We start from the raw sequence: 16,829 nt of genomic DNA on the forward strand, positions 1-16,829 counted from the left end.
ATTTTGCCTCCTTCTACGACTACCTTCGCTCTCGAACCCCGGACGTTGATTTTACTGGCTTAAAACGACGACCTTTGATATTAACCTCTGGACCTGATTCTGCTTGCATTAACGAAGACGTTTGCTTTTAAACACTGGACCTGATCCTGCTGAACTGTTTACGATCCGTTTTGCCTCCCTGACTTCTGATTTTGCTTGATATAAGGACGATCATCGCTTTTAAGTTCCGGACACTATTTGTTATAATGAATGCAAGTACATAAACACGATATAAGGATCCCAAAACATGCTTTATACCAACTTGTTCTAAAACCAACCAGAAAAACCCAGATTTAAAATTGTTCATATTAAGAAAGGAGCTGAAGGAAAGTTGGTGTCAATAGGTTGGCAGGAACTGCCCAACCAGAGTGCGATTTTGCTGTGAAGACCACCTGAGTGTAAGATACCGTGTCTTGTTTACCAACCTTAAAATGCAGTTACACGCTGGCAATAATATCATAAAAAAGAAAGCCTTAAATATCTGACACGGTGGCATTTTATAAAATGTGTATTTTTTGGATAGACCAATAGGAAAAATATGGTAAAATACATTTTTTTTTATAATTTGCAATGTCCTATAATAAAATATAATTGATTTATTTTATTGTGTTGTTTTATTTTACTTGTGTGTGTCATGTGTGTCGAGTTACTGTCAAGTTACTATCAAATTCAGTCGGCTATGGCTTTCCATATTCTTCTATGGCCCTCCATACTGTTAAAGCATGATTAACAGCACTATAGTAGATTGTGTTACGAGGGAGCAAAATTGCATATTTATAGCGAGGATATAAATTGAATTGTGAACAAAGTGAAGTATTCTATATGTAATTGAATACTGAGTGTAGTGACTGGGATTCGAAAAGAAAGGGTTATTTTCTTCCCTGCACTGCGAGGAGGGTGCAAAGAGGCACTTTTCCTCTTTGCTATTAGGGACCAAAGTGATACTTTTCCCTTCAAGGACACATTTTTTTTACATGGTTACATAACATACCATTTTTTATGTTCATATAACATATCATTATATATAAATTTCCTAAAAGTTGATGTTAATATGTGTAGCAAATTTAATTCCACCTTGTGTCTTAACACTTGAATCCCTCACTACGCTCAGGATTAAATTTAAGAATACCTTGCTACACTCAAGACATATATCTCATTTTTCTCCCTTGTTGCACAATCTACTATTGCTACCATTTGACACTTTTTTTTTCATATCATATAAGCAAAATACTAAAATATGAATCAGGTCTGTTGTAAAAATATTATGCACTTAATCAACACAATTTTTTTATACATAATATTAAAATATGTTACAACATAAAAATGTTCTCATAGCAATATTATATAGGTATTAAGATTTATAAGATTGTAAGTATTAAGATTTTTAGTTATTAAGAACTATATTTGCAGTGCCCTTACAGGGTTCATAGCTGTGCTATACCTACTGAAATGTACCAACTTATGTACCTATGATAGCAATAAAGAATTACTGATTACTGATTATTACTTATGTGCAAACACTTTCCGTGGCGTTAATATTTTATACAGGCCAGACAGAGTTATTGAACAGAAAAGTGTCACTTAATTCCCTCCTAACAGGGCCGAAAAGTACCCTTTCTGAATGGGTGATGTGAAAAGCAGTAGGCGTCACACCGCAAACTCATTTCCTTTTTGAGCACTAACTACTTAAAGCAGACAATAAACCAACAATCTAAAGTTATTTGTTTAGGGCACAGGTCCTTCTCTAGTTCTCATCTGTAGGCAGGTGCGCTTATGAATCACTACTAGGAGTTAGCCTGTTTTCACATTACCCAATCCAATATCGGATGTCGGAAGGATTTCAATGGAAAAAATCCAAGACGACGCCTGTAATGTATGGGATATCGGTCCAACATCTGGTATTAGATCGAATAATGTGAAAACGTACTTATGGGTGCTAAAATGAGTAATAATGTTAATATAGATCAAGACAAATTTATGTTTATTACACTCTAATAACATGTAGTTGCACTTTTCAAAATTAATGGGATACACATTCTCTGTCCAAAATATCTCTGCATCTTTCATCAATTTCTTCTTCACAGGCATTGTGTTTGTCGCTGTTCCACATTTTGGCAAATTAGATGAACTAGCTCTTACAAAATCGCTAGTACCTATCCACGTTTTCCCAATTCAATGGGCTTAAAAATTGTAATCAGGTCCGGGGTTCAACGCAAAGGCCGTCGGCAGCAAGCAGGGCAAGCACACGTCTTCGTTAATGCAAGTAGAATCAGGTCCAGGGTTTAAAATCAAAGGTCGTCGTTTTAAGCCAGTAAAATCACGGTCCGGGGTTCGAGAGCGAAGGTAGTCGTAGAAGGAGGCAAAATCAGAGGCCAGGGAGAGAAAATGAGTCGAAAACAGTAATAAATAGTTCACCAGATATGGTTATGAATTCTCCGAGAAAAATGTCAAGCTGACAATCAACTGTCAGTGTCTGTGGCCAGCACAGATTCAAAATGGAATTTTTTTAAAGACTAAGACAAATCTCATAACTGCCGAAGTGGGTCGTACGCGCAGTCGAGCAACACGTTTTTATTTTTATAAAATGTATGGTGCCACCAAAAAATCTGTAACTTTTTTCTGTAAATAGAAATGCTTATTCCTGTCACCAGAAAAAATATCAGGCGATTTTAAAATTTTCAGACATCCCCCATTCGCAATAGCCCTCAATAGAGCGTACTATGTAACCCCATAGAATGATTCCACATCTCAGAATACAAGGCCATTTCTCAGAATACATGTGCGAAGTATACTCATTCACCAAGTTCAGCGGCATCAGAGTCCTGGCCACCGCCAACAGTCAGATATTCCAGGCGACTTGGCTCTCAAAATGTCTCAGTAGAGTGTACTGTGTAACCCCATAGTATGATGCCATAACTGAAAATACAAGGTACATATGCGAAGTATACTCATTCACTAAGATCGGGTGCATCATAGTCCTGGCTATAGCCAACAGTCAGATATTCCAGATAATCTGTAGATAATTATAGCCTGTACTTTGTTACCCCATAGTATGACACCATATCTCGGAATACAAAATGCATATTATGCTAAATATTGACAGTATAGGTACGCATGAAAACCATCCATAATTTACAGAAAACGTTCAAATGTTATGATAAAAAGCTGTTAAAGGTTTAGAATACAATATTTTCTTTCGTCAGGTGTTCTACTTCCGAATGTACCTGGGCATCGTGCTATTCGGTGCGGCGCACGGACTCATATTCCTGCCAGTCATGCTCAGCTATATAGGTGAGTACACTACATACAACATAGTCACAGACTCGTGAAAGTTCGGGTAAAATGTCTCTTTCGTCTTCTAAAACCCGAACATGGACGCGTACCTAAAGCGGACAGTGTATTGGGAGTATGACAAGCAGCACATGGTTGCCGCGAGAGTATATCGCCGCGAGATAGACTACTCATCCTTATGTCATTAATACGGTTAAAAGAAGACGTGTGATCTATCTCGCGGCAATCGTGTGCTAGGCCTACAGAAGTGAACTAAGTTAACAAATACTATGGTTACGGATGAATAGTCGAAGCAAGCTAAGTTAAACGACGTTTTGATGCCGGATATTGTGCAATTTTTTATCAATGGGATATTTTGACTGTAATTTGCTTTTTCGGTCACTGTTTTTAGACATATTGCATTGTCCGTTTTAGGTATATATTTTGTGAATCTAAACTACGACTGTCTGTCTATACATATGTAGGTATAATATAAACGAAGTTTTGCATTTTGTTTTAACAAATATCCGTTTTGTATCCAATTGTTCATACGTTTCCGTCTTATTTTGTTTTGAGACAGTTTAATAACAACTTTGTTTAGTTTTCAATGTTTCTTAAGTATGGCAGATCATTCAGCCCGTTGTTTTTGTTTTTTTTTTCGTTGTGGGGTAATATAAAAGCAAAATTAGTTTTATTTCAATGCACATTTTTCACACAGTTTACCAGATTGGCTTCACTCATTTTTACAGTTTTTTTGACAAATATCTTGAAGGGTCGCCTTGCATGCGTTCATGCTATGATTTTGCACATATTTTTCTTGCTTGTATATTGGACCTTGTTCTCTTATTCGTGTTATATTTAGATCGGTAACAACGTTCTAATTTCATGGCAGTGTGGGTGAGTTAGGGAATAAAATTCATAAATTGAAATTCAGCTCTAAAGATTGACCTTCTGCGGCCAAATTGTTACTTTTCTTTGCTATAGAGTAGAGTAACTACGCTGCCCTGAAATTAAATCGTTGTATACCGATCACTAGTGATATTTTATAGGCTGACAATAAACTGATGAAACTTCTTAATAACCAAGAAAGTAAATTTAAAAGTTAATGATTAATATGTTATTTATACGTATTTTCAAATAATGGAAGGACCCATTCGCTACCATGGAAGGCGTCAGATGCAAATACCAGAAAATGTCGGAATAATGTATGTTTATCGAAATTTTATTTAAAAAAAGTAAACTTTGTAGAACTATTTTTAAACATTTTAGCAAGTATCAGTTGTCAAATAATAGTTAGTATTAGAAGTTTACTGTTTATGTCAGTCTAATTTTTTTTCACCTTTTGACGTTATGTTTTATCATGCGCATTTATTGTGTAACTCATTATTAGTGTACTAACTCTTGTAAAGGTAAAGTATCTATTAAAATGTGTCATTATTTGTTTTGGTCTCCTATATTACGATATTACATTTAGTTTAACTGAGTATAATGTGTTGAGTTCAGTATAGCATTAGGGTGCGCGCCCACGGGCGACACAGTTGCTCGGCGACTTTCGTATTTGTATGAAAAGTTGCGTTGCCTCGTGTGCGCACTTTCATACTAGGCCATGGTCGCGACAAAAAAGTCGCTGCCAAAAGCTGCCCGTGTGCGCGCTCTCTTAGATGTGGATAATCAAAAAATAAATTCACTTCATAAAGATTCAATGGAAGTCAAAAATCTAATATTATTTCCAGAATATTCAGAGATATTTTTTTTCAATAACACTTATTTGTTTTTTATCTTGTGCTATAGTGTTAACACTACACTAAACTTTACCCTATTCAATCACATGATCCAAGATCGTGGGTTCGACCCCCGCCGCTTATTATGTTCTGAAGAAGCTGGCAATGAGTAGGTACTAATGTTTCTTAATAAGAGACAATAGAAACCAGTTAAGATATGATTCACAGAACGATAAAGTCGATAAAACTCGAATATGCGACAGTTTTCCCATATAAAACACACAAGGTATACTTTATTATTAAGCAATTTAAGAGCAGGGCTCTTGTCGGTGCAGCTTGATGAAGTTATCTCTGCTTTGGTCGATCCGAAACCAGCCTTTTAGTGTCCTGATAAGGAATACTGTGGCTTATAAACTATTATTTATCGAGTATTCGACAATTTCCATTTGAAGTGAGTCAGGCAGGTGAACCGGCTGTCATTTCCAGGGTCCCCAGTGAACAAGCAGAAGCTAGCCAACCAGATGCAACGAGGCAAGGAGGCGGTCGCCGAGACTTCGCTCACGAGAGTAAGTGGCGGCCGTGGACCCACCGCGAGACTCTATAACTTTGACACGCTTCTGGCGTAGGCGCCGCCCGGCTCTGACACGCAAAAAGAAAAATATACTGGGATTCTGGTCCGTTTATGAGAACGTAAGCTAGTTTAGCTACTTTTTACAAAGGCGATAGCCTTATATATGAGAGGAGTAGCTCGTTAGCCACTTAGCTTATGTAGCCCGGGCTTTACTATAGCGTTTTGCTACCTATTTAGATGCGTTTAATTTTGAAAAATATATTTATGATGCGGTATAAAGGAGATATCCTTATTCATTAAACGTTTTTGTCCCTTTTTTTACTAAATATTTGTCAAAATGAAAGGGACAAACTATTATAAACGTCGAATAACATTTGACGTATGTACATTTTATGAACAACGTCATTCAAGTTGAATTTGGCGGCCATTTTGTTCACCAGTGTATTGGCCACAAAATGGTGGACTGATTTATAATTTTTTTGTTCTGTAAACGGACTTGATCGTAATTTATAAATTATTTTTTCTTTTTGCTACGGCACAAGTGTGGTGGACACTGAAATAACTAAGTATTTGGATAGAAAATAATTGTAAACTTAGAGGTGAAATGGAAGGCTAGCTTTAAAGCAAGCTAGCTTATTTGTGATGATATTAGAATGTAAAATTTAGAGTGACTTGTAAAGAGAATGAACAGTATTGTCCGTGCAATATAAAGTAAAATTAAAAGTAAATTAACGTAGTTATTTCCAACTAACAAAGCTTTGTATTAATACTGCTTCCGCCATACTTGTTGATAATTCAGTGCCTGGTAACGCTTCTCATAGACCAACCAGCAGGGTCAGTGCCTTTGAAACGATGACTACCATCCAATCGGGATTGACCCTCAGAAAATAAGATATTTCATCCGTGAAATATGTTATTTCCCAGATATATAGCCTAATGGGAATATGGTTTTCTTCCCATTAACATTATAAAGCATTTATATGTAAAGTAGTATTCACAATAAAATTTTCAAAATTGTGAATTCTCCTTGCGGGTACGGTTTCTAACCAAAGAATGGTTCATGGGACTCCTTTTTACTATGTATAGAAAACACGAATATTTTTATATTGTAATGCATGTACCGATCGTTTTAGATGTGTATAGATGACGATCATTCCTATTTGTTTTCGAATTTAAGTTATTTTTATGTATTGGATGTTGTGCGTGCTTGACACTGCCTTGATTTTTTTGCACTTTTGCGGTACTTAAACGTTTTCGGTACTTAAGATTGTGTGGATCTAGGGCAGTGGACAACAGAATAATTGATATAATTATGTAGATGATATATTTAATAAAGGTGGACGCTCACTCATCTTAACATACAGCCTTAAACACATTTACAATTGTTCCTTTTCTTTATGTAAATACAGCCTTAAACACATTTACAATTGTTCCTTTTCTTTATGTAAATACAGCCTTAAACACATTTACAATTGTTCCTTTTCTTTATATAAAAAGTAATACCCAGTCTGGTACATAATAAAAACTGCTTATTTTTTATTGCGAATCCATTATTTTATGCGAAGAATTTTTTTTTGTTTTTTTACAATTTTATTATTGTGAAATAACCTTCAAAATTAGTTTTTTTATTATTATAAATTTTTACGTGGTAATAAACAAATATTAGGAATTATCCTATATAATTACCAAGGCTGTATGTAGGTGGCCCCACGATATTATATGTTAGGATTGTTAGGCTTCAAGCTTATTAGAATTTTTAATGAATATATTCCAATTGTAATTATTATGTGTTTGAGACACGATTCTCGCTGGCAGACGAGATTAATTTATTTTTGCTTTATGTTAATAGTGTCGTGCACTTTTCGATATTCGTTATGAATATCTGCTGTTAGTATAGTAATATTTATTCACAATACAAATATTTCCTACCAGGCGGCCATTTTGATTTGCATACGTTCACAAAATGGCTCCCGAAATAATTACGCAAAATAATATATAATATATGAGACATATTTGCTATAGTTTAGGTGCTTTTGTATACGGAAATATTGGTTAACGTTGGGAAATCCTAACTGCCAATCAAAGCGAGAAATTGACTAATAAATCAATAAATTTAGATATAAATATTCCTTAATCTGATAGGTACGGGATTATATCCCCTTTCGCCTACAATATTCACGAGTTATAAAAGAATTTATATCAAAGATATGGCCATGGTCTAGCCAAGATTTTTTCTACTACCTAAGAGGGGTTACTATGTCTCATTAGGTCATGTCGGTTATTAGGATCAATTTTTGTATTGTAATATCCTTAAGTCGTATTATTACACTTAAGTGTTCATCGTTCCAGACTATATCTCTTTCTAACTGAATAGATACTGTCGAGTGCGAAAAGAAAAAGACACGCGATAAATGCTAATATATGTTAGTAGAAGGAAGACATTGTTAATATATCAAAGTGGTCGTATTCTAAAAATTCAAATTGAAAAAGCGTCGTTGGGAACAAACGATAAAAACCAGGAATTTCGATATATTTATTACCTAATAAAATATTGATTAGGTATTTTACTCGAGTTTATTAGGACATGTTCGCCCGGATGACATCTGACGTCATTTTCATAGGTTTTAATTTATTGTCAGTTTCTCTGCACGTTTAAAATAAGTAAGCTTTATCGCTGTGCACATTGTATTAATTTATATTTTAATATTTTCCTAAGTAACTAACAAAGGGTTCATGAGAGTAGAACTAACTAAGCCCCTGTTTTCCATTCATGACAGTTTTCATTTGACACTGACAAGTCGTATAAGTAAAAGTACCTTGCGATAGTACTTAACAAACGCAAATTTTTTTTTAAATATCTAATATACGCTCTCCAAAACACCTACGTAATCGTTGTTGAGCCATTTAGGGGCTTAGCTAAATTGGTTCAATACTTATGGTATGGACTGTCCAGTTTAGCTTCAACCCTAAATGGCTCAACAAGATTGAAGCATTGTACAATGTACATATACAGTCAACCAATTGGAACCCTAGGCAACTCTACAACCATGTCAAAATGACAAGCAGTGAGAGATCTCTTACAATCTGATTTATAGCGTTACTTTGACATAGTCCTAGAGTGGCCTAGGGTTCCTATTGGTTGACTCTCAACACCGTATGTTCGGTCTTGCCACTCAAGCGCGCATCATTATCGTTTTAGTAAACAGAATGATCTATGAAACGAGGTTGAGTCATGGAATTTCACATAAATGAAGATTAATCTACACAACCCTCGATATACAGCCGCTGGTCCCACCAGAAGCGAAAGGAGAGAGCGAGTGATTTGTAGCTCATCGATTACGGGCTATAACTCGCGCGCTATCATCGCGTCTCTTTTATTTACACGGGAGTGATTATTTTTTGTTCGTTTTTATAGCCGTTTTTAACTCGTTCTTGGAGGGACCAGTGCCACAAGAGTAGTAGATGTTTTGGTAAGGGGCGCGTTCTGAGTCACTAATATGAATCGTCAGTGTCAATAAACATTGTCTTGTTGGTCAAATAGGCGGCAAGCTTAAGGTGGTCGGGCTCCGTGAGTAAGGTTATTTAAAGTGGAGCGTCTCTTTGCAGGTTCGTCTCTAACCTCATGGAGATTATGAACAAATTCTTATTATTAGTCATCACCTTACAATGTATTATATCCACGACTTGAGTTTATATGAGATTGTTTTTGATTTTATTCTAGTTGGCCCCTCTAAGTTCCTATTAAAATAACTAGGAAATATAGCAAATGTTGCTGTTAGAGAATTTCATCCCAGCACTGGAATCTCCTACTTAAAATTAGTACTTAATTTAGAGGGCTTTTTCCGCAATATCCAAAGGTAATGGTAATGTTAGTGATGTACCGACCCACAGTTTATATTGTGATAGCAATAAATTATGTTTTTCTAATTATTTTGTTCTTTTATTTTTATTTTAGCACCTTGCATGTGACACCAGTGTTACTATGGCGGAGCCAAAATCTATCTGATGCTGTAAAAATATTAACAAGATATTACCTTACGAGCGAGCGAGAGTTGTAAAATTGTCTGCATCGGATATAATTTTGACTTTTCTATAGAAGTTGCATGGGATTGCCACATCGCCAAAACCATGTCACTCATAATCATAAGTTTGGAGAACAAGGTCCAAAATATAATTAATATATTAATGAAAGATTTTTTCTTGAAGGAACCCCTTATTTCGAGCCCGGGGCCAAGCAACGTAAGGCTAAGTTTATAAAGCAAGATCACAGTAGATCGCATACACGGAGAGACCACTAGTATAAACAAGTCGGTTTTTATTTTTTGTAGAATAATTTTCTATAGATTTGGATAACATTTGGCTGGTTTCAAGGACTCCTAATTCTGTTCGGGATATTTAAATAAAAATCGAAACTTGTGCCACAAAATTATGATATATAATTTTCATTTGAGTTAATGTCACAGGTACTTTAATACTAATAAATAATACCTAAGTCCCATACTTTTCATAACTCAATGAAACAAGAGCTACAGACACCGAATGTTATCGATATCTACCGAAAAAAATCTATAACAAAATAAAAACTGATGTAAATGGCACAAATGGGCATAAATGAAATTGTGCACTTTATTTCAAGGCAATATGTATCGTTTTGCAATACAAGTCGGACTGCACTTTAATTTGTTATAAAGTGCACGAATAATAATAGAAAACTAAGTAATATCAAAATGTTGACGTGTAGCTTGCTTATTAAGAAAGCTATTCTTTACTAAAGCTACAAGTAAAATGCGCTTAACACTTTCGCTACCAAGAACCCGACTGTCGGGTACACCGCTCGTAGAAGCGTAGCCGATTACATGGGTTTCCCCGTATGTAGCGAAAATGTCGTAGCGCCGCGTAGAGCCCGGTTTCGAAAGTGTTAATGTTGATAAAGTATCATGTTTCTAGCGTAGTAAATGGGAATAAAAATCTGGTACATTATTCAATTATTCATGACCTTCATAATCAAATTCAAATAGAATACATATTAACATTTCATGTTGAATATGGTCTTGTTAGGGCAAATCTTTGCGGTTAAACGTAAAAGCTACTGGGTAAAAGGTAAATGTAAAGACTTAAGTAGCTATTTTAGTAACTACAATAAGTGGAGGTAAAGTGATGTTTTAATCGCTAATATTAATAAAACAAAGGAGTTAACAGAACTTATTAGTCTTTGCAAGTACCTACCTTATTTGTGACATTATCTGGGTAAAGGAACCTTATTGTCGATGGCGCTTACGGCGTTGTTAGCGATGTTCGTGTACAAATACGACGCCGCGGGACGTAAGCGCCATCGACAATAAGGTCCCTTTACCTAGATAACGTCACATTTATGAGACTAAAGAGATCTAATATCTTTAGGGCGGTTTCAGACAAATGCATTTCTACACGCATATCACTGTCGTGTCTGCGTAGTGCGCTATTTTTCCTACGGCACATTTGGTTCAAAATGTTAAAAATGTTACTTTTCAAAGTATAATATGAAACCGCTCTTATCCTGTTTCACATCCGGCATATTGGTACATCAATGATCACACACTCTGCTACTGTATAATATTCATCAGTAAATTGCCTATAGATAGGTTAGAAGTGGTAATCAAACTTAGTGTCTAGATCTTGCAATTTCGTTCGCGTTTGCATTGAAATCCCGGAGAGTTAATTAAGTTTCCGGAATTTCAATGCAAACGCGAACGAAATAATTGCTAAGTTTTGTAATGCGTTCATGCAAATCTTGTCACTAAAAAAGGAGCGAATTTTGAATTTTCTATGCGAAGTAAACCGTTTTAATAATTGACCGGTGAGCCCTACTGTTTTCAAAGCTGCCTTTTTAAGTGCCAAGATTTGTTTGACCGTCTACGCGCGAGTAACTAATTTTGATTACCTCTAAGTTATTTTTGTAAATCATTTAATTCTGAAGGGGAAAATTTATAAATCAGTTATCCGACCTGTCGTCCTGTATGGAAGTGAGTGCTGGGCCACCAAGACGAATGATGAGAGAAGACTGCATGTGAATGAAATGAGAATGTTGCGATGGATGTGTGGTGTGACAAGACTGGATAGGATTCGGAATGAGTATATAAGAGGAAGCCTGAAAGTAGCGCCAGTGACAGAGAAATTGAGAGGAAGTAGATTAGCATGGTATGGGCATGTAATGCGGAGGGATGAAAGCAATGTTATAAAACGAGTGGTAAATATGAAAGTGGATGGATACAATGGTAGTGGAAGGCCTAAGAAAAGATGGATGGAATGTGTGAACAACGATATGAGAGTGAAAGGTATTAGTATGGAAATGACGGCTGATAGAGAGAAATGGAGAAAGAAGATCTGCTGCGCCGACCCCAAATAATGGGAAAAGGGCAAGGGAATGATGATGATTTAATTCTGAACACGATAAATGGTAGAACCGCTTTTACTCGCATTAGAGGAATGTACATTCGTAAGTCTTATATTGACCGGGATATAGACCGTGATTACCATTTGATTTTTGTCGAGCTCGACAAAAATCAAAAAGGTAATCACGGTCTATATCCCGGTTAGAGATGGGTCGTGGGTAAATACCCAATCTACCCACCCAGGTATTTACCCGGTAAATACCTATCTACCCGGTATTTACCCGTGTCTACCCAAATTGACGGGTAGATTGATTTCATGTTGGACATGCTGATTTGTGTTAAAATGGAGATAAATACTAAGTTAGTGGTTGTATTTTTATACACAATTTAAAACAAAACTCTTCAGTCAAATAGACAATTAAGTTTACAAAAGTTTTAATGTATATTTTTAAAAATAATTAACAAAATATGTTTTATGTGTGCTTTTTAGATTGTAGAGATGGGCCGAATATGGACTTTGCCGAATACGAATATTCGGCCGAACATTCGGTTCAGCTCTTACCGAACCGAACATTCAGCCGAATATTCGGTTACGCCATATTTTTAAAGCGAATGTTATGATTAAAACTATGAAATGATTGATAATTGTTATACATACTACAACTATGTTCTTATGATTTAGTGGATAACTAAAACTTAGTTAAAACAACTCTGAACTCTTCTCAACTCTTAAACGACGGTTTTTTTTAACTTTTTACAAAACAATTGTTTATATTTTGACGCATTTTTAGTAGTTTCTTTGAAAGTTACAAAAATAGGAGCTTATTATGCAATGGAATACGTAAGATCTTCATTAGTTATTTACTTTGTTTATTCGGTAAATATTCGGCAATGTAACCGAACTATTCGGCTGAATACGAACATTGAAAATCTTGCCGAATATGCCGAATACCGAATATTTACCGAATATTCGGCCCATCTCTAGATTGTTTTAATTAGTCGTATTTATACGATAAAGATAAACTTCCTAGTACTGGTTGGAGGGGGTTATGGTGGGGTTAGGGGGGGGGTAAAATGTATTTTTTTCATATTTCATGGAAACTATCATTAATATCGAAAAGTATTGTATGTACGAACTAAAGTAGACACAATTTTCTTACAAAAAAGTTTATATGCATTTTTGTCATAAAACATACTATGTATGAGTTATGAGCTTGAAAAAGATTTTTTTTAAATATTTTTATTCACATATTTTTATTTACAGTTTTAATTTATCAAACTTATAATTTATACTAAAAGCATTTGAAATTATTTCCGTATGTCAGAGAATGATATTACACGATTTTTATAGTTGGAGTGATACACTAAAATCACATTTTATCTCATAGCAACCTATTCGTTCCCAATTTGAATAAACATTATGTGTACAATTACAAAGACTGACTTAAATTAATCTATTTTAGCCCAAACACCATTTAAAAACGTCAAATTTGGAAGAAAAATGAAAATACCCGCGTATTTACCCGCGGGTAGGTAAATATCAGGTATTTACCCGGTAAATACCCACCGTCGGGTATTTACCTAGGTAGTTACCCATCTCTAATCCCGGTCAATATAAGTCTAATGAAAATAACCGTGAATCATTCAAAACTCTTATTGTACATTCGTAAGTCGGTAAGTATGTTTGGTATACTCTTACTGTATCTGACTGTTGTGTTGGTAAGTATGCTGGTAAACTGGAGTTACTTTGAAAGGTATAATTGATACTTTTATTCGGGATTATTGGAGTCAGGCATATCAGGGGGCCGATTTTTAAATGTCGATCATTCGATTTCGTGAATTTCGTTCAATAATATCTCCACTACTAGCGATTTAAATTTTACTAAACAGAATCGAAAACGAGTGGTCAGTACCATCAGATTAAAAAATTACTAGCTGTCCTTTTTCAAAAATAGCATTACGTTGTTTTCCACAGACATTCAAACGGCGAATTCGAGCGTTCGAAATTCAAAAATCAGTCCCCAGATCATGCGCGGATCCAGGGGGGGGGGTCATGGGGGTCATGACCCCCCGCTGGAGCCTAAGTTGGCCATACAAATAGACCACGTGACCCCCTCCTGGGGCCCCGGGCCTTTACCACGTGACCCCCCCCTGGGCACGAAGCTGGATCCGCGCTTGCCCCAGATCGCTAAAGTAAGAATTTATAACAGCTTGACAAGGTTTCATTGCTTGCTAGTATTCATTCACTTTGACACCTAATTGTTAGATTCATTAAAATAATACAAAACGCATACCTAATTTCATAGATACCGCGTGCGCAGCCAAATGCACAAACGCTGACGAAGCGAAACGCTCGTAGATATCTATTTCGTTTCGTTTTCGTTTCGCGTCGTAGAAAAGAAATGCCATTCGGCTACGGAGCCTGCTATAATCAAGACTGTGGGCATTTTCGCGAAAAAGGATTCAAAAACTTTTTTTTCTTAAATAGGTAAATTTAATGTTTTTCCTACTCAGAATCACAAGCCCTTACGATCCTACTAGGTAAAAAAAGCGTCCCAAATTTAATTTTTCCATTTCGTTACCATTTTTCAAACACTTTGTACGGCGGTTACAAAGTGGGAAATATGCAAAATAATAGAAAGTTTTGGGACCAATTTTTTGTCTCTTGTTTTTGTCCTAGATCGAAAGGGCTCAAAATTTACCTACCTACCTTAGAAAAAATATTTTTTGTGATTGTTCTCACGAAAATGCCCTTGTAGTACCACAAAACCGCGTCTATCGCCTAAGGTAGGTGCCTATATTCGCCTAGCTTTATAAAAATTGAAATGACCGCCTAGTTTTTAGTGCAGGTTCCGCAAAGTTTGCCTGATCAAACTAAATGTTTGTAGTAATTTTTATTGAACCTGTACTCACAACTAGGCGGTAAATTGAACTTTTATAAAGCCAGGCGAAAATAGGTTTCCCAGGCGAAGAGACGGGATTTTATGGTATCAAGATATGTATCCAATTACCCTCTATCATGAGTTCTTGACGTTTTTTGAATACGTTACTCAGTTTTAACTGCTTATTTATGTAATTTTTGACTCTTCACTAATCGCCTGGAGGTGCTGTTTACTATCTCCGTCCGATGTAATTTTCCATGACTATTACGCCACCGCCTAACGTACTTTAAAACGTCAAGGACTTGTGGGAGAGGTTCCATTCTAGTAGTAATTTGCGCCGACGAAAAGTCTGCAATTATGTACATTTTACACTGTAATTGCAATAGCGAGTGTTTTTAGGCATAACCCGAAATCGGCGGGGCCGCTGGCGCGTGTCCCGGCGCTACGGCACCTACGGCAGTCTAGACGAGTCCGAGCCGCAAGCGCACACCAGCGGGTCTATCAACCCGCTCACCAATGAGATGTAGGTCTACACACGGTCACTGAGGTCTACACCAATGAGGTGTAAGTTTACACACGGTAACCAATGAAGTGTAGATCACCTCACAGATATGTAGACATTTTACGAAACTCACTCACACGCTCACCATTGAGACTCGACAGTTGAAACTCAGTAAATCGACAGATGTAGGTAGCTTGATGTTTCTAAGATATGGCTCTGCACTTGCTTGGATAGTTGAAGCTGAATGACCTGATCTGAAGATTCAGAGAATAGGTTACACCTATGCAAGAAAATATTACGTACGTACCAACAAGGTACAGGTAAGGCGGGGCAAGGTAGTATGGTAATATGAAATATGTTCCGTATAAAAAAAGAACTACCTATTTATTTCTAACTTACTCCTCAAGAAAAGTATCCCTGGTATCGAGGAAGTGCAGAGTTGCGTATATGTATGTAGTAGTTAATTAAAATTCGTAGTAAAGTGACATATATACTATTTTTTTATTCAAATAAAGTAGAATATAGGCTTGTGATAGTTTGACAATTTAAATAGTTCCACTGTGTTACGAAAATTGGGCAAACATTTGAAGTACGTAAGACGAGAAATTAAATGGTAACCAAAAAAACGTTAAAATATAAAACTTCATAAAAAATGTATCGAATTTTATTGAGTGACATTAAGTATCTAATATCCTATTTTTTTTAGGATTTTTAGTTACTTAATAATTATGATTGCACGTATCTGAAATTGTGAAAGTCCTGAAATGCCTTATGTCACTTTACTCACAAATATGTATGTTTGTGTACTTAGACAAATTGTATTTTAATGGAAAACAAGAAAATTACAAAGACCAATTGTTGTACATAGTATGACAGAATACTTTATATTTAGTAGGTACGTCTTTTTAATTTCCTTGTGAAATTGACAACCTATAAAATGGGCTAATGTATCATAATTTAAATATAATAATGATGATATTTAAAAAAATATTATTTAGTATAATGACTGGTAATGATTCATTTTTATGTACTATATGTACCGTCATATTGATTACTGTATTTTTTTTTAATGGAAAACAGAGATTTTTTTAGTTCTGTGGATTTTCCAATAATACCTAATTTATAGTAACATTTAATATAATAAATAATCCTTTATTTTATAATAATATAGTTTTTTAAATAGTTTTCATTTGGGCTCGACTGGTAAACTAGTGTTGTGTATATACTAGTCTTTAATTAAATTTATTGTTAGTTAAAATAGTTAATTATGTAGCCTAAAATATCGCAATAAACTTTGTGATTAAAAAGAGCTATAAACACCAAGTTATTTTAGGTACAGCAAAAATCGTTCATTTGTTATCGTTCTAGATGCAAAATCCTGCCAATTATCATTTATTTCCTACATTTGAGATCCCAGTATTCTGAGAAATAGTGTTCCGAAAGAAAGGTATTGGTTGGTATATTCCAGAAAAT

At 35.5% G+C, this 16,829-nt stretch overlaps 1 protein-coding gene across 3 annotated transcripts in view; it reads left to right on the forward strand.

The window, feature by feature from the left end:
* Positions 1-15,694, forward strand: part of LOC125231018 (NPC intracellular cholesterol transporter 1) — a 138,671-nt gene extending 122,977 nt beyond the window's left edge. For 2 of the 3 annotated variants that reach the window (XM_048136356.1, XM_048136358.1), the window contains 2 exons: positions 3,243-3,330; positions 15,254-15,694. In XM_048136356.1, coding sequence (XP_047992313.1) covers positions 3,243-3,330; positions 15,254-15,381 — 216 coding nt within the window. In that variant the 3' untranslated portion in view covers positions 15,382-15,694. Of the gene's footprint in view, positions 1-3,242; positions 3,331-5,516; positions 5,597-9,207; positions 9,532-15,253 lie in introns of those variants that run through there. The other variant, XM_048136357.1, reaches the window with a different exon arrangement.
* Positions 15,695-16,829: the final 1,135 nt, after the last annotated feature.

This window comes from Leguminivora glycinivorella, chromosome 11 (assembly GCF_023078275.1).
Source record: "Leguminivora glycinivorella isolate SPB_JAAS2020 chromosome 11, LegGlyc_1.1, whole genome shotgun sequence".
Classification (NCBI taxonomy): domain Eukaryota; kingdom Metazoa; phylum Arthropoda; class Insecta; order Lepidoptera; family Tortricidae; genus Leguminivora; species Leguminivora glycinivorella.